The 23,522-nt window shown below is 48.8% G+C and overlaps 1 protein-coding gene and 1 pseudogene across 3 annotated transcripts in view; one reads left to right on the top strand and one right to left on the bottom strand.

Annotated features, from left to right (window-relative positions):
• PRMT7 (protein arginine methyltransferase 7) overlaps nt 1–23,522 on the bottom strand; it is a 49,547-nt gene that overhangs the window by 686 nt on the left and 25,339 nt on the right. For 2 of the 3 annotated variants that reach the window (XM_059044834.2, XM_059044840.2), the window contains exons 6-16: nt 20,643–20,755; nt 16,284–16,525; nt 15,907–16,087; nt 12,125–12,252; nt 11,578–11,713; nt 10,490–10,573; nt 10,054–10,101; nt 9,329–9,418; nt 5,491–5,652; nt 4,101–4,175; nt 784–944 (exon numbers count right to left, since the gene is read on the bottom strand). In XM_059044834.2, the coding sequence (XP_058900817.1) occupies nt 784–944; nt 4,101–4,175; nt 5,491–5,652; nt 9,329–9,418; nt 10,054–10,101; nt 10,490–10,573; nt 11,578–11,713; nt 12,125–12,252; nt 15,907–16,087; nt 16,284–16,525; nt 20,643–20,755 (1,420 nt within the window). Of the gene's footprint in view, nt 1–783; nt 945–3,391; nt 3,615–4,100; nt 4,176–5,490; nt 5,653–9,328; nt 9,419–10,053; nt 10,102–10,489; nt 10,574–11,577; nt 11,714–12,124; nt 12,253–15,906; nt 16,088–16,283; nt 16,526–20,642; nt 20,756–23,522 lie in introns of those variants that run through there. The other variant, XM_067019753.1, reaches the window with a different exon arrangement.
• LOC131744912 (COMM domain-containing protein 6 pseudogene) lies at nt 16,827–17,181 on the top strand (annotated as a pseudogene).

Here is a 23,522-nt window from a genome sequence, read left to right as displayed (position 1 = left end):
AGTTAGGAGGCTCCTAACACTCCACCTGACTAAAGGCAACTCAGTAAAATGCTGAGCAAGAAGAGCCACAACCCAAAGCTCCCACTCACTCCCCACAGCCTGGCCAAATACTCAGAGTAACCCTGGGGCAGGGCCAGCTTGCTGGCGGACCAGCCTCCTCGGCCTGAGGTCACAGAATGGTTTGGCTCAGAGAGAAGTCCAGGCATCAAAGTCTAGAGGATCTCTCCCAGATACTCTGGATGGCAAGCACAGATGGGCAACTGCCCTGCCTCCCCCTTGTCACAGGAGCCCAAAGGGGCGCTGGGCTCACGGCCTCCACCCAGTTAGAAGAAAGTTTTTCCTCCGGGAAGAAGCAGCCCCTCCCCCATGAAGGGAGCTAGAGCTCGAGCTGGATGGGCCTGACCATGCATCACAACGACAGCCCCTGCCAATTCCTAACCTGCTTTAATTCCCAGGAGAGTTCAGGAATGTGAGCCAATGGGTAACCATAGCAACCAAATTCACATTTCTCTGCAGCTGTGTGTAACATGCTGCTTAGCTCAAAGGGAGCCTCGGATGTGGGAGGATCTGAGAGAGCCCACTCTGGCTCGCTCTCCTCACCCAGAAGCTGTGGGGACCCACTATACCCTCAGGGCCACTTCAGGAAGGGCAAGGCTGAGACAAGGACAGCCATCCCACCCACATGAAAGTGGCCAAAGTAAGTGCTTAGCCACTAGGGCAATAACTATGAGAAAGCAACCCTGCCACTTCCCTCACTCCCTCCACCTTGGAGCCCACACTCACCCCCTCAGCTCGATGGCACCCTCAGCACAGATGGCCTGCGGGGGGACTGGCTGCCGAAAATCAAAGGTCAGGATCTGCTGGGGCTCGGAGCGGCTGCGGCATGGGTACTCCCACAGCGGGTGGGGCTCGGCCTCTTTGCTCTCCCTGAAGTCGAGGGCGTGCTGAGAAGGGAAGAGGAGGCAGGAGTGTGCAGGGACAGAGCCGGGAGGCCAGGGAACAAGGGGCTCATGTCCTCATCTCCAGAGTTTATCTATGCCAGTGGCCCCTCACCTCCATAGCCCTGGTCCCTCAGGGTAATTGCCACGGTCACATGGGGCAGTGGGTCACATGGGGCAGTGGGTCCTCACAAAAGACCACAGGTGCCTAGCCCGACCAGCTGGCTTCTGTTCCTGCCACCACTCACAAGCCGTTTCCTCGGTAAGTCACTCTAAGCTTCATTATCTCCCTTTTAAAACTGGATGACTGGGAATTCCCTGGTGGTTAAGAATCCGCCTGCCAGGGCTTCCCTGGTGGCGCAGTGGTTGAGAATCCGCCTGCCGATGCAGGAGACACGGGTTCGTGCCCTGGTCCGGGAAGATCCCACATGCCGCGGAGCAACTAAGCCCGTGAGCCATGGCCGCTAGGCCTGTGCGTCCGGAGCCTGTGCCCCGCAACAGGAGAGGCCACAACAGTGAGAGGCCCGCATACCGCAAAAAAAAAAAAAAAAAAAAAAAAAAGAATCCGCCTGCCAATGCAGGGTTCGATTTCTGTCTGGGAAGATCCCACATGCCATGGAGCAACTAAGCCCGTGCGCCACAACTACTGAGCCTGCGCTCCAGAGCTGCCAAGCCACAACTGCTGAGCCCGCGAGCCACAACTACTGAAGCCCGCACGCCTAGAGCCCATGCTCCGCCACAAGAGAAGCCACCACAATGAGAAGCCCGCGCACCGCAACAAAGAGTAGCCCTCCGCTTACCGCAACTGGAGAAAGCCCACACGCAGCAACGAAGACCCAACCCAGCCAAAAATAAAGTAAAATAAAATAAATAAAATATAAAACTGGATAACACTGCCCATCTCACGAGCTACCTTGAAGACCAACCGCCTATACTGATGAAAACACCTGTCATTTGGACACCTGCCCATTCAGTGACACTTTCTGAGCACTACAGCTGCCAGATCACCCCCATACAAGGCTCCGAGTCTAGAGGGAGACAACTGGAAGACAAGCGAACACAGTGCCTGGGGGACACTGACCGGCTGAGAACAGGGCTGGGCAGGAGAGCTGCCCGGAGGGGTGATCTCTAGACTGCCTCTTGAAGGTTACACAGAAGTTGGCAGCAAAGAGGAGAGTGGACAAAGCCCAGCAGGGAAAGGGAAAAGAGCAGCACAGAGCGGGCCGAGCAGTGGGGGGTGACTGCAGGGGTGGGAGTAGGGGCTCTGGGAGCCTTACAGGGTTTTCCCGCAGGGGATAGACAGGGCCGGACTTTGGATCTACAGATTCACCTGGGCTCCCTGCGGAGGAAGGCCGACTGGGAGAAGCAGGAGGGTGCATGGTCAGACAACGAGAGATCAAAGTGCCCCAGACCAGACCAGCAGCAGCGGGGGAAGAAAACTGGCTCACAAAGGACCTGATGGTTATGGAACCCAACAACCGACTGCAAGCGAAGGCAAAGACTTGTCTGGGAGGTTGCTGGGGCCCTGAGCCCAGCAGGCAGGTATGAAGTGGCAGCAGGTTAGGGACAGGAGCACTCGAAGGGGCCAGGCTCAGGGAGGGGAAAGAGAAGATGGATTCTGGAAGCATCAGGTCACAGTGCCTGAAGTCATCTCAGTGGAGAATCCACAGCTCTTAGCTATTTGGTCTGAGCTCAGGAGAGATGCAGACACTGGCCAGCAAAGAGGGAAGATGGGGACAGCTATGGGGGTCTGGGCAGGGGCCTGGGGGAGACCTAGAACACAGGCCATATTAGGGGATGAGAAGATGGGAGGAATCCAGGAAGGAGCCTGAGAAGTGGCCAGGGGGAGCCCAGGTGTGCAGTGATTTCTAGAAGAATCGAACAGTCAGTGGTCTGCTGTGGAAAGGCAGGTAAGATGGAAACTGAAAATGTCCACTGGATTTATTTACTTAAAATATGTTTACACAAGTAATCCACAATCACTGTAGAAAACTGTAAACAGAAAGATAAGCAAAATGAGGAAAATATTAACCATTTCCTAATCACACAACTAACATTTTGGTGTCCACTGCTCCACCCCTTTTTCTCTGTGTGTGCAATTTTTTTTCTAATTAAAAAAAAATTGGGGGGACTTCCCTGGTGGCACACTGGTTAAGAATCAGCCTGCCAACGCAGGGGACGTGGGTTCGAGCCCTGGTCCAGGAAGATCCCACAGGCCACAGAGCAACTAAGCCTGTGCACCACAACTACTGAGCCCACATGCCACAACTACTGAAGCCCACGCGCCTAGAGCCTGTGCTCCGCAATAAGAGAAGCCACGGCAACGAGAAGCCCGCGCACCGCAACGAAGAGTAGCCCCTGCTCGCCACAACTAGAGAAAGCCCGCGTGCAGCAACGAAGACCCAACACAGCCAAAAATAAATAAATAAATAAATTTATATTATTTTTAAAAAATTTAATGTTGTACACAATTTTTAAAGGTTACTTTCCATTTATAGTTATTACACATGTGAATTTTCTTAATACATAAAAATGGGATGATGCTCCCTGCCCTGCCCTTCTAACGGGGCTCATGACTCTTCACATCCATCCTGGCTGAGCCAAATATCGCTGGCACTTTCATGACTGCTCTGGGTTCTGGGAGATGCAGACCCTGGTGGCTGACTCGATCCCCTACTGATGTACAAACAACCCTGCAGGACCCTCCTTCCACATCCCACCCCCTTCCATGCTCAAGCACCTTCCCCTGGAATGGAGTCCCCAAAATGAAAATGGCTGCCTCAGAAGGATGCCAAAATTGCCTTCTAGAGAGACCGTCCGAAAAGAGAACAAGCTGCTGACAATGGCTGGAATGGTTCCAGTGGCCTGGTGATGGATGGGCCCCAACCCAAAATTCTGATTCAGGGGTTACAGCCCAGGGCCTAGAATGGCCTAATACCAGCCAGACTTGGAGACCCAATGGCTCTCAGGTTCATGCTCATGGTGAACCAAGTAGAATGGATACACCTGTCCTTGATGCCCCCAACAGAGGAGCTCTCTGCATGCTGCCCACACTGCCCAACCCAGGTCCCTCTTTGGAAGCCACACGTCCCCATCAGAAGCCTGTGGCCATGTGGAGTGGGTGGGTGGGACACTGTGGGTGGGAGCTGTGGCCCTGCCTACCTTAATCATATCATCCATGATGTGCACACTGAAGCCTTCACAGTCACCACAGGGGCTCCGGATCCTCCACAGGTCCTGTAAGGAAGGCACAGCCTTCACTGACACCCACCCGGCCAGGGCACACCAACATCCGCATTCACCCAATGGGGGCGGGTGGGCAGGCACGCCAAGGGTTCTGTGGGACAGCACAGAGATGTCCACGCCCACCCAGGCACACGGAAGTGTGGTGACAAGAGCAGGAAGGGTACGTGAGGTCAGGCTGGGGGGCTGCCCCAGGTCCAAACCTGAGGCACATCTTGCTGCTCCCGCAGGCCTGGAAGAAATGCCCACAGCTGAAGGGACCCAGAGCCACCAAAAACCCGTGATGGTTCCTCAAACCTGTAAAGCCTCCCATGATCCCAAGCCCTCTCCTATGAAGGACAATCGGCCAGAGCTACCAGGATAGTGTCTCTAACTCCCTCCTTGTCCATCCTGAACACCGGTTCATTGGGAAGAACTCTATCAACCAGTTCTTGAGGCTCTACACCTATAAAGAGAGCGTGAGGACAGGATCCCAGGAGGGGACCAGAAGTGCACTCAGGCCAGTCAACGTTGCATCCTCTGTCTCTTGGACGTATGCCTAGGAACAGTGTCATTCTCCACATTCCCTCTTTGGCCATGAAAACCAGAATCTACATGTAATCTGATCAAGTGAATAAATAACACAAAAGAAATGCCCAGAAAATTAAGTGATGGAACCACTAAGCTACCAATGGATAAAGCCGTTCTTATCAAAGAAATATCAAATGACGTTCACGCTACATGTCAGGTTAAAAGCATTTCAAAATCCTTTTAATAAAAAATGCCTTTCCCAAAATGACTTTGTGACTGTGGTTCTGCTTTGATGAGAAAATTAAAATGAAGCTTTTCAATTTTTCTCGCATAAAGAAGCTGACTCGCCCATCTCAAAATGCTTTTAACAATGGGAGCCTCAGCTCTCTCTTTTTTCTTTTTTGCCAGAACAGTCACTTTATTAACAGGAAGGGGGGGCCAGGCCCCTCGGCCCAGCGTGGCGTGGGCTGCATGTGAGGTATGGTAACAGAACTAGAGCCTCAGCTCTTAATGAGAGCAGAGCAAGCTGCACAGCTTATCTTATGAAACTCTTAATTTATATTTTAAAATTATTCTGATAAGCCATAATTGTAAAATGACAACACACAGCCATTTCCATTTCATGTGCCAAATTACTGCATTTTTACAAAGGCAGTCTTCCATTCAGGCCTGCAGTGTGATGACACAGAAAAACGGAGGCCCAAGCTATTAAGACCCTAGTTGCTCCATCTGCATCCAAAGTCTTTACAAGAAAACAAGGTCCCCCCATCCCCTGCCCGAAAACTTCTGGGTGGCCTACCCTGAACTCCACGACCATCATGTGCAGCGAGGCAGCCTGGGGCATCACCACAGCGCCAGGTGCCAGGTGCCTGTCCACAGCAGTCCGTACATACCAGAAGTACAGGTTGTGCCACGGAAGCAGGCTGGTGGTGAAGAACGGCTCACCCAGGAGGAGAGAAACCTGGCGATGAGAGCAAGAAGCAGGACCAGGGCATCAGAGGATTTGGCTGAGGAGTAAAGGACAGGTTACAAGTTTCACAGGCACATTCGTTCATTCATTCACTCACCCACTCGGTCAGTCAGTCAGTCAACAAGCATGTCAAGGTCTGCACCTGCCCTTGAGGATACAAAGATGAGAAACAGACATGAGCCCTGCCCTCAGGGGTGCAGAGTGCAAGGGGTAGCAGACAAGGTTGGGGGCCGTCCTCAGAGAGCGCAGTAAGCTCTGACAGAAGCAAGGAAGGGGCTCATGGAGAGACTCTAGAGGTAAGAGCATAGGGAAGGGCTTCTAGGATGGCATCCTGTAAACTCTACTCAAAGCCTTATCATGACAATTTATTATCAGCGCTTGTCTGTCTCCTTCACCAGGCTCGGAGACCACAGAAGTAGGGACAGAGAAGTGGCAGCACAGTATTCCCAGCACAGCACCTGGCCCAGAGCAGATGGTCAGTGAAGGTTTGCTGATTAGATGAATAAATGCATGAACAGGAGACAGAAAAGCAAAGGAGTAGGGATCACAGGCAGAGGGACGGGCAGAAGCAAAAGCAGGGGTGTGAAAGAGAGCAAGGCCCTGTTGGGAGCTTGTCAGATGAGCAGGTGGGGTAGGACAGTAAAGGGCGAGGCCACCGAGGTGGAGAGAAGCCAGGTCACCAAAGACAGCTGATGACAGGTAAAGGGGACTGGACCCTGCCCTGGAGGCAAGAGGGGATCACAAAACACTTTAATCAGGGTTTAATATGAGAAGGAATGTGCTTTAGAAAGATCCCTCAGGAGTTCCCTGCTGGCCTAGTGGTTAGGATCCTGGGCTTTCACTGCTGTGGCCCGCGTTCAATCCCTGACTGGGGAACTGAGAGATCCCACAAGCCGTGCAGTGTGGCGAAAAAAAGAAAAAAGAAAGATTCCCAAAGTATGTAGGAAGTAGGAAGGCTACCTGCAGGTGGAGCTGGGGACAATACATGACTTGGGCGAGCACTGCTATAGTCCAGGCAAGGAGTGGGGAGTCTGTGTCAAAGGGAGGAGAACCAGACGGCAGATGCTGAGAAGCCAGACCACCCAGGGCTGGGTCCAAGCAGACAGGCATCAAGGACAGGGACAGTCCAAGATGATGCATGGGTTCCCGGTTGAGATGACAGAGATGCAGAAGGAAACAACGAAAACAGAAAGGGGTTGATCCTGTGTATTCCTAGCCACCCCAACATCGAGGCAAGAATGCCCACTCTCACCACTTCTACTCAACAGTGACCTGGAGTCTAGCCAGTGCACCATATCAATGGCTTTCAGAATTTAAATTTTCTTTCTTTCTCTTTTTTTTTTGGCCGTGCCACGCGGCTTGTGGGATCTTAGTTCCCCAACCAGGGACTGAACTCATGCCCCCTGCAGTGGAAGTGTGGAGTCCTAACCATTGGACTGCCAGGGAATTCCCTAAATATCTTTTTAATCCTCATCTATAAGGGAAAGAAAGAGCAACTTGTACACGAATGATCAGAGCAGCATCCTTCATGGTAGCCAAAAAGGAAAAACCACCCAAATGTCCATCAACTGTCCATCAATATGGATAAATAAATGTCCATCAGTATGGACAAATATGGTATAGCCATAAAGTGGAGTATTATTCAGCAGCAAAAAGAAATGAAATATTGATTTATGCTGTAACATGAATGAACTTTGAAAGAAGCCACCTACGAAGGACTATACATCGCATGATTCCATTTATATGAAATGTCCAGAACTGGCACATCCATACAAAAGGAAAACAGGCTAGTGGCTGCCTAGGGCTGGGAGCTTGGGGATAAATAGGGAGTGACTGCTAATGGGCAAGGAGTTTCTTTCTGGGTGATGAAAATGTTCTAAAATTGATTGTGGTGATGGGTGCATAATCTTATGAATATACTAAATCACTGAACTGTACACTTTAAATTTCTTTGCTGTGTGAACCATATCTCAGAAAGAAAGCTGTTTTTAAAAAAAAGGCATGGGAGGAAAACAGGCAGAAGGCTTAAATAGATATTTCACTAAACAAGATATAGAATAGCTAATAAGCACATGAAAAGGTGTTCAACATTATTAGTCATTAGGCAAACACAAATCAAAACTACAAGACATCACCACACACCCACTAAAATGGCTATACTAAAAAAAAAAAGAGAGACAATACAAAGTATTGGTAAAGATATGGAGAAACTGGAACCCTCATACATTACTGGTTGGGATGTAAAATGGTATACACGCTTTGGATAACAGTTAAGTAGTTTATTTACAAGTTAAACAGTGAATTCCCTGGCGGTCCAGTGGTTAGGACTCGGCACTTTCACTGCTGAGGGCCCAGGTTCAATCCCTGGTCAGGGAACTAATATCCCACAAGCCATATGGCGCAGCCAAAAAAAAAAAAGAAAACAGTTAAACAAAAATATACACAACCCAGCAATTCCAAGCCTAGGGATCTAAGGAAACTGAAAACACAAACCCTCGCAAAGACTTAACATACCCATGCTCACAGTAGCATTATTCGTAATAGTCAAAAACTGGAAACAATCCAAATGTCCACCAACAAGTGAATGGGTAAACCAAATATCACACAGTCATACCCTGGAATACTACTCAGCATTGAAAAGGAACAAAATACTGACACATTCTACAACACAGATGAACCTTTCAGCCATGAACAGTGAAATAAGCCAGACACAAAAGACTGCATTATTGTATTATTCCACTCACGTGAAATGCCAAGAAAAGGCAAATTTACAGAGACAGAAACCACATCAGTGGCTGCCTGGGGCTAGGGGCTGGGTGATGGAAGTTCTAAAACTAGACAGTGTGACAGTTATATAATTCTGTATATTTACTAAAAAATCTCCAAATTGTACACTTGAAATGGGTTAATTTTATGGTACATCAATTATATCTCCATAAAGGGGTTTAAAAAAAAGTTGGCAAGAAAGATGACAGGTTCCAGCTTGAAGGGCCTGTGGGATATGTGAGATTTGAAGACGTGGCTTGGACACCCACGATTCCCACATGGGAAGGGATGTGATGGTCCCAAGAGGAGATGCAATGGAAGAGGAGAGGACAGACAAGGAAAGAGCACCAGGGACACCTGCAGGGAAGGATCAAGTGAAGGGAGACCGATGAAGGACTGAGAAGGAGCAGCCAGAAAGAAGAGGAAACTCTGGAAAGGCAGCCTCTTAAGGGCCTAAAGAGAAGTATGTTGAGGAGGGAGAGGCCTCTGTTGTGAGGGTGCAGGAGGCCAGGAAGATGAAGCAGCAGGGAGACCGTGTCTAGTAGCTAAGGTTACTGAGGGCCGGGAGCAGTTTCGGAGGCACACAGGGGACTGAGGAACAGATGGGAGGCGGAAGCATGCACAGCAGTGCTGTGAAGGGAAAAGGGAGGGGACACGATGTGCCGAAGTCACTCCCAGCAGAGCCCGTCTTCTGTTGCTGAAGGAGCAGCCATTAGCCACTTGAGAGCTGTGCAAGTATTTGCTCAGCAGGCATCTCTGCAAACCTCACCACATCCTCAACAGCGGTGAGTCCTTAGCTGGTGAGTGACTGGGGGATACATAGTGAGGTCTGGAGAAGGGGGCAGTCAGGCTGTCTCAGAGCCATGCTGTCCAGAGCAAACACAGAGCACTCACTACTTACCTTTTTACCCTCCAAGTCTGCAGGTGTTAATAATTCAGGCCGTTTCTCTATTATATTAATTTTATCTTCCAAGTGGTTAGCCTTGAAGATCTTAGAGAGAAAACAAAACTATTGTTTTTGTCCAGAAAAAGAACACCTCAGTTGCTTTATCTGTGTGCAGTTCACTGGCCAAACAGTTCTGGAGCACCACTTGCAGCTGCTTTGCAGAACTTCTCCCATCCAAAGGCCTCCTACAGACCTCAGATGAGATCAGGAGCAGAGCAAAAGAAATTTCTCTTGCAGGCACACTGGCAAGACTTAGCTGTAGGCTTGTAGTTCTGGTGAGGTAGGTATCACTGGCCAAGAGGAGAAACACTGTCACAGAACCAACCAGTCAAGTCAGTTTGTGAGCAGTGACTCTGTGGGCGCTGGTGTCCCAGAAACAAATCTCAAATTCAGTTCCATCACCACAAAGATTTTAGTTTTTTTAGTTTTATGTGAAGTGAGGAGAGAAGCCTACACTTCTTCAGCCACAAAAAACAAAGAAGAGTCTAAACGTTCACTGCTATTCAATGACAGCCCTCCAGGCCAGCTCTCGACTCAGGAGTCACAAGAACTTCACTGGCAGCTGCTACTTCTCACAGTTCCCTTGGAACCAACACTGCTTCAAAGCGATCAATCCCAGACTCAGGAAGGCAGGCCCCACAGGTCCCCTCATTATTTCAGTAACAACAATTATCACTTACTTTTTTCATCAGTCTATGAGAAGCTGCTGAATTCTCTATCGTAAATACCTGAAGAGGATACCATGCTATTAGTTGTAGGAGATGCACTTAACAGAGAAAGAAAACAAAGATTAAAATGCAACTCCAAGGCAGAGGACAACATCTAACTAACTCTACCTGCGCTCATTATCGCCCGGGACAGTACAACGTTCTGCGCTGAGCCTAGCAAGGTGGCACACTCAGACTCGGGAGCTGTGGTGATGGGGCAACAGCTACAGCCTGACTCCTGCCTGCACACGAGGCAACAACCCCTCAGCCACCAACACAAGCACGCCTGCCACATGTGTAGCAGCTGCACTCGAAAGAGCTTTAGTCACAAAACCGTGTACCCAGACCACATGACACCCGAACTCAAGAGCGGCCATCAGGAACCTGGTAGAAGGCACATGTCCAGTACCTGCTCTGCCCCAAGGTGATGGGCCAGCATGGAGAGCAGACTGCCATCACTGATGCACAGGCAGACACTGTCCGACTTAAGCACCTGGAGAAAAGAACCACCTCAGCACAGATTTTCTTGCAATGTCAAGAAATTCCTGTTGATAAACTGACAGGAACATTTCCCATCTGACCCCCTAACTCACTCTGTGATTATTCAATCTTGATCTCCTCCTCACTCCATCCCCTACAGGGCCCAGCTGGATCTTCCTATGCCCTAACACCAGTCATACATGCCTCCCAGGCCCAGGTGGTAACCCCCCTCCAACACACCCACCTCCCTCACCTCTCCCCACCATCAGGAAAGACTGTCCTCAAGCCGTCCTAGAAGGCCCAGCTGAAGGGCTGCCCTGTTTATCAGAGGCAACCTCCCAATCCACGACCACAGGCCTCTTCCCTACCTGGTCACAGCACAGAAAGCTGTGGGCATGTCAAATAACTCCCCAAAGCAGGAATGCCTTTACGGGTCAACAGACCCCTCTGAGCGAAACTTAGGATGGCTGGGACCCTCCCTCCCCCCAAAAATGCATGCATGTGCATACATGCACACATATTTTTCTGCATATGACTCCAAGGGGTCCAGAAACCCCTGTCCAAACCTTGTGTGTGGTCCCCAGACTGAGAGACCCCTTCTACAGGCAGCAGGGAGCAAAGGTCTTACAGAGAGTTACATGACAAAATTTACATTCTAGAAAATTTTAGAAAGGAAGCAGCAGATGAGAGGAATAATGGGGGCGGGGGCTGAATCCACAAGGATCACCCAAAGGAATTGCTGGTGACCACAAAGGCAAAGTGTCCAGAGGGACAAAGGCAGGGGCCAGGGAGGGGCTCCCATAGAAGAGCAGAGAACAAGCCCTCAGGTAGTCCAGAAACAAGCTCCCTGGCCTCTGCCCGAATGCCCGCCCAGAAGGAGCCAGATGAAGCCACTCGTGGACAGAGAAGGAAGCACAGAAAACAAAACCAGCTAATCATAAGTGAGCAATGAGCTCGGTCAGGTCCATGGGACAAACCTCTCCTGGCCTACAACCACCTAAGAGGCTGGACACTTACCGTCCTCAGGGCCTGGACATATTGATCAGTTCTGTTCTGATCATTGATCTCTCCAAACCGAGGCCGGTTCCAGAGCAGGTGAGCCTGGCAGTCACACACAGGGCGTGCTGGGTGGGTTCTCCCATCCTTTTCGGGGCTGGGCCAGGAAATGAACAGACACAGGGTGATGACCTGCTAGGCACCAGTGAGCATGAAGGCCCGGCACAGGGACCTGCCCCAGGGAAATCGAGATGGAGAGGGGACACACCCATGGTCCTCTAGGGGGCATGAGTCTAGGCACTGGCTGTGGAGTGGACGTTAGAGGTCGGAGGGCCCTCCAATTCAAGGCTTCTCATATATATCTGCTCCAAATGGGGGTCCTGCCACTGGGGCAGCCTCTTCTGAGTACACACAAACAGGCTCTGAAATACCCAGTCACAAACTTTCGCTCTTATTCTGTTCAGATACAAATGTGCCCACTCAAACCTCTACAGGGTCCATACAGGGAATTTATATAAAGGCACAATGTCACAAGCCTAGTGCCCCACCCAGTGAGGCCCGGGCACACCTGGTCCTCTGGAGGCTGTACCACACACAGTAGTCGTCATGGTGGGCTACCAGGTAGAGGGCTGAGCCCTGGACAACGGACTCCTCTTCTGGCAGGAAGTACACACACTGCATCCAGTGGTCCCGCCACTGAAACAGGAAGAGAATCAGCTATCACTAAACTGCAACAAGAGCAATGCATCTAATCTGGGGGCCAAAACCCAATTCAAAAATCAATTTGCAGGGAAACCACTGTGTGAACTATAGATAGCTACTATGGCCAAAGAGATAAAGACGAAAATCCTCAAGTCAGAGAGGCTAAAGGTTCGAAATCTTGCTGGAACACTACTGGCTTCAGAAAGACAGAATGTGGCCTAGGGCAGTGGTCTTCAAGGTCGGCGCAGGGGAGGGGACTCCAGCCTCTGCCGTGTGTGTGTGTGTGTGTGTGTGTGTGTGTGTGTGTGTGTGTGTGTGTGTGTGTGTGTGTAGGGGAGGGGACTCCAGCCTCTGCCGTGTGTGTGTGTGTGTGTGTGTGTGTGTGTGTGTGTGTAGGGGAGGGGACTCCAGCCTCTGCCGTGTGTGTGTGTGTGTGTGTGTGTGTGTGTGTGTGTAGGGGAGGGGACTCCAGCCTCTGCCGTGTGTGTGTGTGTGTGTGTGTGTGTGGAGCCTCTGCCGTGTGTGTGTGTGTGTGTGTGTGTGTGTGTGTGTAGGGGAGGGGACTCCAGCCTCTGCCGTGTGTGTGTGTGTGTGTGTGTGTGTGTGTGTGTGTGTGTGTGTAGGGGAGGGGACTCCAGCCTCTGCCGTGTGTGTGTGTGTGTGTGTGTGTGTGTGTGTGTGTGTGTAGGGGAGGGGACTCCAGCCTCTGCCATGTGTGTGTGTGTGTGTGTGTGTGTGTAGCCTCTGCCGTGTGTGTGTGTGTGTGTGTGTGTGTGTGTGTGTGTGTGTGTGTAGGGGAGGGGACTCCAGCCTCTGCCGTGTGTGTGTGTGTGTGTGTGTGTGTGTGTGTGTGTGTCTGTTCTCATATCTAGAAAAACACTAAATTCATTAACAGAGACATTCGTGACTAGCAGTAACCTTCTCGTGACTAGCAGGAACCTTCTGCCAAAATGTGTACTTGATTACAAGTATCTCTCCTTCCACTAAAATCATATCTATACTGACCTCCTGCCCCCACCCACACCTCTTCAGAGTAGCTCCTCAGAGCTGAGAGGCTGTCTGGCTTCAAATAAAGTTAAGTCACAACTCTCACACTGTGTTGTGTTTTTTTTTTCAGTCAACACATTCTATCCTACCTGATCTTGAACTTAACTTAAAGACAGGTGAATGACATTCCCATCTATCTAAGATGTCTATTTGAATATAAAAGCTAGAAAATTAAAATCTAACCAGATACATTCTGGAAAAAATAAACACTAACAAGGAGGAAAAAAAAGATTCTCTAAAACCTGTTATTCATTCTTTACTATGCCTCCCTGACCCCTCCCGGGCTCCCACAGTGCTTCCCTGTCACCAGGTCCCTTCCACACACCAGCCTCCCAGGTCCTAATGCTAAAGAGCTATGATAGCCAGAATCCACTGTCTGAGACTGACCAAAAGCAGTTTAGTGAAGTCATGAGGGAGATTCATAAGCAGCTCTTCAAATTCGAAACAGTCCAAAAGTCACCAATGGTAGAGGAAGGACACAAGCCCCACAGTCAGGACACCTGGGGACAAGCACCCACCAAGGCTGCCTACACCTGAGGCCCTGCTCCCCTCATTGGGTCCCGGTTTGTGTGGTTACCCAGCATGTCTTATATGAGGATTCAAGGAGAAAATACACATAGAAGCACTTTGAAGATATACAAATGAGAAGTATTAACATTTTAATGAAATTCTTATGCTAATTTTGAAATCACCACACTCCTAGAGAGGAAGAAAGCAGCCCAGTGGCCAACCTCAATTCTGTGGGAGAACTCTGACCTCCCACACACACACACACACACACACACACACACACACACGCCACACACACACACACAAACACACACACAGCCCACCCCCCACATGCTCTCAGCCTACGGAGGACTGAGGCTATGCAGAGTGGAGCCGGGGCAGCTCAAGGGCCCAGGAGGACTGACCGAAATCCCACAGCAGTCATGACCCTTTGGCCTAAGCAGTAACTCAGGGAACAGGATGACATGCTAAGGCCTTCCCTGAAGTCACCATGTATACACCCAGAACCAGCAGCTGAGCAACCAAAAACAAAGCCAGTGCCCAGAAAGTGGTAACAGGAAGTCAGAACACACAGAGGACAGTGCCCAAGGCCTCCCAGGTGGAGGGAACGTTGGATTCCTTGGTCCTGAAGCACCTTTCCCACTTTCTTCCCTTGTGTTTGTGTACAGAGGAGTAGATAATACATGTACATGAGAGAAAACTCAAAAGATATAAAAGGGTCATGGAGTGAAAAATAAGTTTCCTTTCCACCCCTAACCTCCAGCTCCCTTCTCAGAAGCAACCATTTTTACCAATTTCTGTGAATTCTTCCCAAGGTACCCTTGCATACATGTACCACACATAAAGGCTGATGAACACATATATCATTTTTAATAATGCCAACGCTGGCACAGCACACACTGTTCTGCGCCTCTCGTTGTTTCACTTGATCTGTCCTTGAGACTGTTCCACGTCAGTGCAGAGACAGCCACCTCACCCTCTGTGTGGATGCAGGAAAATGGACTTAGCCAGTCCCTGCTGGTGGCCTCTAGGTTGTTCCAGTTTTCTATTTAATCAGGGCTGCAGTGAGTATCCTGGCACACATGTCATTCTACACATATGCAGCTCCATCCAGAGCCTAAATGCCTAGAAGGGGCGTCACTTCCCGTCCCGACAGACTGTGGCCTTGCTGCACCCCACGACGCTCTGGTGATCACCCTCCCGCACCACCCCACAGCTCCACCAACAGTGTGAAAACTCTGAACTTTGTTCACGAATACGTGAAAAACAGTATTTCACTGCAGTTTAAAAATCTGCACGGTTCTTGGACTTCCCTGGTGGCGCAGTGGTTAAGAATCGCCTGCCAATGCAGGGGACACGGGTTCAAGTCCGGGAAGATCCCACATGCCGCGGAGCAACTAAGCCCGTGCACCACGGCTACTGAGCACGTGCTCTAGAGCCTGCCAGCCACAACTACAGAAGCCTGCGCGCCTAGAGCCCGTGCTCTGCAACAAGAGAAGCCACTGCAGTGAGAAGCCAGCACACTGCAATAAAGAGTAGCCCTCGCGCGCCTCAACTAGAGAAAGCAGCAACGAAGACCCAACGCAGCCGAAAAATAATAAATAAAATTAATTTTTAAAATTTTTTTTAAAGAAAAAGGAATATAATATGTATTTCCTTTTCTGTAGTTCACATCCTCCCCACTTTCCATTGAGCTGAAGAAGGCAGATTTTGAGGCCACAGAAAATGTGGCTGTAGACAGGCTGTAGTTCTCTATCACAAGCTAATCTGAGGATCCCTGAATTACTCGGTGGGCAGGTCTAAGAGTGGCTGTACGAGGACGAGGGGAGAGCCAGCACACCAAAGCTGCCCTATGGCTCATTGTGACCACTGGTGCTGACCATGAACTTGGCCTGAAAGGCCTATCTTATATCTTACTACAGCTAGGCTTGCTTTTTTTTCTTCTAAACTCTTCTTTGACATTGATTCTGACATAGTCCCTTCTATCTCTAAATTCTTAGGAATCTAAGATTCAACAGGTTCCTTTCCCAGGACCAAAAGTGGACAAGTTTCCTGATTTCCACGAAAATGTGCTCAGCTCCTGCCTCTTACCTGGAGCTCCTCTGGATCCGAGTGTGCCCAGAAGGGGGCCATGGTGCACTTGATCTTCCCCTCAGGGTCCATTTCAATATCCCACCAGGAGAGAACCACCTGAGCTTGGCCAGAAGCCAGAGGTTCAAACTGCCTGCTATGGGAGGCTGCTGAGCTACTGACTTGCTTGCTGAAGTCCACACTGTGGAAGAATATTCAGGAACTGAAGCATATTTTAAGCTCACATACTCCACCTTTAAGCATTTATGTGACCTCACCAGCAATGAGACTTGTTTGCAATGGACTCCTGATGTCAAAATGAACTCAAAAATAACTGCCAAAGGCAGCAATTCACCAAGTGTCTCCAAACGCCATGACCCTGGGTGGCTCCTTGGTACCTGAACATAGGCAGCACATCGCTGAGGACAGTGAAGTCAGTGAGAGACACCTGGTTCAGCTGAATGTCGTAGACAGAGGGCGCACCAGGACACCTCTCCAGTTCCAAGGGGGGGACGATGACTTGCTCTCCAAGGCTGGTCTGAACATGGACGGGAAACAGCTTGTTCCATGACCACATCCTCCTGGACTCCACCAGCTGAGCGTAGACGGTTGCTCTGTGAGGCACTGCCTCACAATTTTCCTAAGTTTATATTAAAAAAGTAAAACAAAAGAACAAAAAAATTACCAGTTACGTTGACCCAGAGTAATTCCCATTGAGCAAAAGAGATTTATTCCCTAGTATTAGGCAGGTTTAGTAACATCTAATGTCTTATCACTATTAAGACAGTGAACTGTTTTCAGCCAATGCCCTTGGGAACAGAAGAAACCAGACTTCACTTTATGCCTAAGACGACTTATGTCAGGTAAGTTCCTAGCTACCTGACACTCTTGAATATTTCAAAAATAAACCTTGCCCCGGGAGCTTCCACTTGAGTGGGTGGTGGGATTCCGGGGTGCTGCTATGGAGGGGTGTAGCGAGTCACAGCTGGATGCTAAGGCCAAGGTCACCAACCAGTTCATAGATTTTCAGTGGAAGCGGGCTTTGGCTGTGAGCTCAGACAGCTGCAGATCACTTAAGTATCCTTATGTTGCAGTGATGCTCAAAGTGGCAGATCATTCAGGCCAAGTAAAGAACAACTCCTTCTAAATGACAATTCCACAGTTTCAGAATTTCTACAGACAGTTCAAGGAAATTGCTGCAATTATTGAAACTGTGTGAAAACTGATTACTTGGTTGATGAATTGCTACCATCATTCTAAAATCATGGACTTTACTTTCTGCAACAAAACTGCCGAAGGATCAAATGATATTTATTGAATGAAAATTACACTTTTGGTTTTCCATTTTTTTAAATAATAAAAAAGAAAGTCAGACAAACAGGAATTACAAAGTGGTGATCGCTGCACACTTTGTGAATGTACTAAGAGCCACTGCATTGGAAACTTCAAAGGGTGAAGAACTCTGTGGTATGCGAATTATATCTTAATGAAAAATAAATCAAGACAGTCGAATGATAAAAAAATAAAATAAAATAAACCTTAACTGTCATCATGCTGATTAATTCCCACACCAACTGTGAAGAAAGAGTCTAAGTCTTCCTGCTAAGCAGTAATCCTCACACTGAGCTCCAAGCTTCCCTTCAGTGTAGCTCTCACCCAGACATCAGAACCTTCTTACCGCACAGCCCAATGGACAAGTGTCCATCCTCAACCGACCTGACCTCCTGGCCTCACCTGGCACTGCTGACCACTCTCCTCACTTGGCTTTGGCTGCAGTCTCTCATCTGATTTCCCTCCTGCCTCATTCATACAACACCCTCTACATGCCAGGCACTAGGGGCCCAGCCATGAAGAGGACACTCACAGCTGCTACCACACAGAAAGCACAAGCACAGGATTTCTCTACCTCAGCACTAGTGACCTTTTGGATCAGGTGATCCTTTACTGTGGGGGCTGCTCTGTACATTGTAGGATGTTTGGTAACATCCCTGGCCTCTACCGACAAGATGACAGTAGCACCACCTCTCAGTTGCGACATCAAAACTGTCTCCAGACACAGCTCTGGATGAGAAGCACTGCTCTCCCCCTCTGTCTCCTTCACAAAGCTGTGCTTCCCCTGCCCATCCCTCACAGAGAGAATTCCCCAGAGACCTGGTCTGGACCATCTTTTTCTCCCACCACGTACTCTCCCGTTTGACCTCAACCACTCCATCTTCATTTATCAAATACATGTACCTAAATGCCTCCTGGTCCTCTCTACTTGGCTGACCCTCAGCTCAAAGTCTGTCTAAACCAAACAAGTCCCCTTCACCTCTCCCACACCTTCCCAGGCCTGGTCCTCCTCCCAGTCAACAGGGAGCACCACCATCCAAGCGAGTCACCTACACCTCAAACCCTGGCATCATCCTCAATGCTTCCACATCTAAGTAACAGGAGTCCTTGACCACACTCCTCCACCCAGAGTCTACCTCTCTGGGTTCCATTTCTATGGCCTTGACTAAGGACTACCTCAGCCCAGCATCTGGACAACTCCAGCCACCTTCTAACTAGTCTTCCTGCCTCTAGTGTTGCACCCCAGCTGCTCTCCACACGCCTGCCTGCATAAATCTGACACTGATTCTCTGCTTAAAAACGTTCTGAGCTACCACATTGCCTCTGGAGCACAGGGGCCCTTCTTGGTCAGGCCCTGCCCAGCCCTTCAGCCTTCTCTGTTACTCTGCCTCCCACACACCCATAATCTGACTCATCTTCACATCTTTGTGCAGGCTGACCTCCTCTGCCACGACTCCCCCCAACTGCCAGGCCAAACTTTCTCACTCTCAAGACTGACTCAGCTCATGCTTCATCTTCCCCCACCTCCCCACCTTCTCCCACCAGAGTGGGCAGGACCTCACTCCACCAACCACCATCAGCGTGGACCTCAAACTGTACTGTGACCACCTGCCCACCTACTTGCCTCCCCAGGAGCTCACCCACGTATTCTTGGTACTCAGAAAAGGGCCCTGCAAAATGAAGGCACCAATAAATGTGTCTTCTGAGATCAATTCCTGGGTCACTGTAATACCACATGGACTATCTGTCAGACACTCCAGCACCCCAGTTCCATGACGTCCAATGTGGCAGGAAAAGGGACAGGGTAATGGAGACTGTGTGCCGCCATAGCTCCTTCAAGCTGAGACTCGGGCTGGGCAGATGGGGACAGTGATTAGAGTGGACAGTGCACACCTGGCTGCTACGGGCCAGCTGGGAGAGGAAGCTGAGGACGGCTGCCAGTGCACCTTTTAATTACTAGATGAATTAGAGAAACACAAACTAGACAACATTAACATAGTTCTAAATATCCTTGTTCTCTATTTCAGGGATTCATCTAATTGATGGTTTTAATGTGGAGAAATAGAAATAATTTCTACCAAAGTTACTAGGAAGAATTTTGCATCTTGGAGATGACGAGAAATCTCACGCAGGATGGGGAGCTGGAGGACGATCACCATCACATGCTGACCACATGAGTAATGTGGACGCTGGCCCCAAATGCCTTGGAAGGAGCCCCCTTCCTCATTCCAGGGGTACTAAGTACCCCTCAAAAGAATCCCGGGCTAAGACAGTTACGGGCTCATGTGAACAGTGCCCACATGGCAGTTGCCAGAAGCAGCAGCAAACACTCACACCTCCCCAGCCGGCCTTTGCCTCTGAATCTCCACCTCCCAGTTTATGTTCATAAAAAAGCAAGACCAACATCTCTGAGCTAACATTTTCAGTATATCTCTTACTTCTCAAAACAACTGTTGGTGGCGCAGTGGTTAAGAATCTGCCTGCCAATGCAGGGGACACGGGTTCAAGCCCTGGCCTGGGAAGATCCCACATGCTGCGGAGCAGCTAAGCCCATGTGCCACAACTACTGAGCCTGCGCTCAAGAGCCCACAAGCCCCAACTACTGAAGCCTGTGTGCCTAGAGCCTATGCTCCACAACAAGAGAAGCGACCACAATGAGAAGTTGTGCACTGCAACGAAGAGTAGCCCCCGCTCACCGCAGCTAGAGAAAAATCTGTGCACTGCAACGAAGACCCAACACAGCCAAAAATAAAAACAAACAAATTTATTTAAAAAAAAAAAAAACTGCCAAAGATTATCACCACCCAAACTCCTTCATCTGGAACAGCCTGGCATTCAAGGTCTTCAATCCTCTACCCCATTCTCCACATTAGCTTACAAGCACCTTAGGCTGGTGTTCCCATTGACCTACCAAACAGGTCCTCCACCTGGGACATCTCTCCTTTTCCTCAGTGCCTTTCCAAATTACACCCTCTCCACACATGCCCTCATCTCCTTCCTGACCCTTGACCTTTTCCACCAGCCCTAAACCAAATGTCAGTGGTGCTTCTGCCTACCTCTCCATCTGGCCCATCAAGTCCTTACCACTGCTGACTAGTGTGGATGTAGAAGCAAGAAGAATGGCTTATACTTCTCCCTGGATGCTAGAACACCTTACACACAGGTGACATTCAAAGAATGTTTGCTGAATTGAATTTGAAGATCGTTTCTAGTCTTTTGACTCTAACCTACTAAGACCTGGCATTCGAGAGGCACAGAAGTCATAATTGAGGACAATCAGAATCTCATAGGAATCAAAGGGTGCCCTAAGGTATACAGAGAGGTACTGAGGGCTCGGGCTATGTGGAGCGTGGTGTGTCAATGAGAGCTGTGTGAGTCAACTAAGATCACAGCAATTTGCCTGAAGGAGGCCCTCAGTCCCCTACCTGCACGAGATGCCTATGTGCGTGTTCATAGGAGGGCAATGCTCCCTCCCCAATCAGTTCCGTGTCAAACAGCTCCGTGATCAGGATGTTGGCACGGCATGGCATGTCACCACCTGAGAAGCAAAAGGAAAGAGTCAGAAGCAAGCAACAGATTGGAACAAATATTAACAGCAAATATGTAAAAGATAAAAGGTTAATAGGTCACTAAAATTGAAAGCACACACATATGCTGAAGTATTTAGAAGTGTCATCATGTCTGCAACTGACTTTTCAATGGTTCAGCAAAAAAAATAAAATAAAATCCACATTGACGTAACACATATACATCAAAATGCTAATGAGTGACTAAGTCTTGATTAAGAGAACAGGGGTGTTCACCGTACTACTCTATCAATTTTTCTGTATGTTTAATATTGCAAGGGACTTGTAAAACTGATAAGAAAACTACAAACACCCAAGAAGAAAACCAAGCAAAAATAAAAATCGACAATTCAAAACAGAAAGCAAATCAAGCAAATACATGAAAAAATTTTCATTCTTATTAGCAATTAGAGATACAAACAGTTAAACTATTAACTATTAAATTAGCAAAAATTATTTGAAAAGCAAAAACTGAATGCTGGTACTTCAGATATTTCTAGGCTGCAGAGAGGGAGAGAAAACTAAAGCAAGAGACAAGCTGATTCCACTGATACCCAACGATACAACTGAGATCCGGGATTCAGAAACCCCAGTTCCTTACACTAAATCCCCCTTAATCAAGTTAGTTTCTTGCTACCAAACAATCCCCCAAATAACAGTTTTTTAAGGACAGTAGGATTATGGAAGGTCTTTCTGTTAACTCTATTTTTTTAATACCTGTAATATAATGTAAAGTAATGTTACTTCTACAATTACAATTTTTTTTTTTTTTTTGGTGGTACACGGGCCTCTCAATGTTGTGGCCTCTCCCGTTGCGGAGCACAGGCTCCGGACGCACAGGCTCAGCGGCCATGGCTCACGGGCCCAGCTGCTCCGCGGCATGTGGGATCTTCCCGGACCGGGGCATGAACCCGTGTCCCCTGCATCGGCAGGCGGACTCTCAACCACTGCGCCACCAGGGAAGCCCCCTACAATTACAATTTTTAATGAGCCGAGATAAAACTGACTTTGGAAGGGGTATTCATCATGGAGAATTAACTGTAAACACTCCTAATGGCTCATGAATTACAATTTGACAAAGCCCACTCATCTTCCCTACACAGAAGACAAGTATCACAGATGAAAGCAAGAAAAGAGCAGCATTAAGAGGTTCAAAGAAGGACGCAGTAGAGAGAGCTTGAACCTTGAGTCAGAGAGAGCTGGGCCTGGATCCCACTTTCTAGCCTTGAACCCTCAGTCCTGACCATAAGTCACCTCATCTGTAAAAGAGTGGTAGGTTACAAGATCTGCTTCACCTGGTGGTGTTTCAAATAACAAAGGTAAAACCTATCCAGTTCCTATGAAGTACACGTGTTCTCAATGGCAGCACAACATGAAAGGAGGCTGAGAAGAAACTTCTGTCTCCTGGCACAGAGACCATCCTCCCGGGTCACTGCCCATCCTCTCTGATATCATGCCAAACTCCAACTGAAATACACTGTCCCATACTAAGCCAAGCACCCCACTTGCACACACCTGCTTCTCTGTCCAACATTTCTTCTCAATGAACGACACTACCAGTCACACAGTCCCGAAACCTGGGCACCACTGACCAGCTCCAGGAGAACAGGAACCCTGACTGGCCTGTTCACCACTGCACCCCAGTGCCTAGAACAATGCTGAGCACCCAGTAACAGTCAGCAAATGTTAGCTAAATTCTTGATTCCTCCCTTTTCGCCACCCTACAACTAATCAATCACCAAGCCCTACCAATTCTATCTTCTGAAAAAATTTTAAGCCATTAATGTAACTTAAAATGATTTATTGCCCAAACCTGCTTCAAAAATAAAGCTTTATGGGCTTCCCTGGTGGCGCAGTGGTTGAGAGTCCGCCTGCCGATGCAGGGGACACGGGTTCGTGCCCCAGTCCGGGAGGATCCCACATGCCGCGGAGTGGCTGGGCCCGTGAGCCATGGCCGCTGAGCCTGCGCGTCCGGAGCCTGTGCCCCGCAACGGGAGAGGCCACAACAGTGCGAGGCCGGCATACAGCAAAAAAATAAATAAATAAAAATTTAAAAATAAATAAATAAAACATAGCTTTTAAAAAAAATAAAAAATAAAAAAAAAATAAAGCTTTATGATTTAATGACTTTCAACAAATACTTTTTGAGGGCCTGTGAGTACTAATGTAGAAGGGTACAGAGAGTGCAGGGGGAGCCAGAGGAGGGGCAGTTACTCCAGGTGCCTCAGAAGTCTTCACCAAATGACTGGATGAATGAATAAATGCCACCCCAAGTCGGCTGTTACATGTCTCAGCATGTAATCCATCTCTGGGGAATAGGCAACAAACTCAGATGCCATTTTATAAAAGGGTTCAGAACAGAAGCTTGGAAATATGCATTTGGGAGCAAAAAGGAAGCTGCAAAGGAGAACCAAGACTGGGAGACGTCACTGAGGCCTGGGAAGGGAGAGTTTTCAGAAGGACTGAACGGCAGAAGTTCCAAAGCTGCAGTGTTTGTAAAGCAGGGAAAAGACCATCAGCCTGGGCAGCGAGGAAGCCACTTGTCAAGTTGAAGAAGTAGAAACAAAGTCCCATTTACAAGGGGTTAAGGACCAAGCAAAGCTGACAATCAACTCACTAAACAAATATGACTGAATTCTTTCATGTGCCAGGCCCTGTGCCAAGTTATGGAATGGAATAATTAATAAGACTACACAGTCCATGGGCTCAGGATGCTTCAGCTGTGTGGGGATACAGACA

The sequence above is a fragment of the Kogia breviceps genome, chromosome 18 (assembly GCF_026419965.1).
Source record: "Kogia breviceps isolate mKogBre1 chromosome 18, mKogBre1 haplotype 1, whole genome shotgun sequence".
In the NCBI taxonomy this organism is placed as follows: Eukaryota; Metazoa; Chordata; class Mammalia; order Artiodactyla; family Physeteridae; genus Kogia; species Kogia breviceps.
This window is presented reverse-complemented; position numbering and strand designations above follow the sequence as displayed.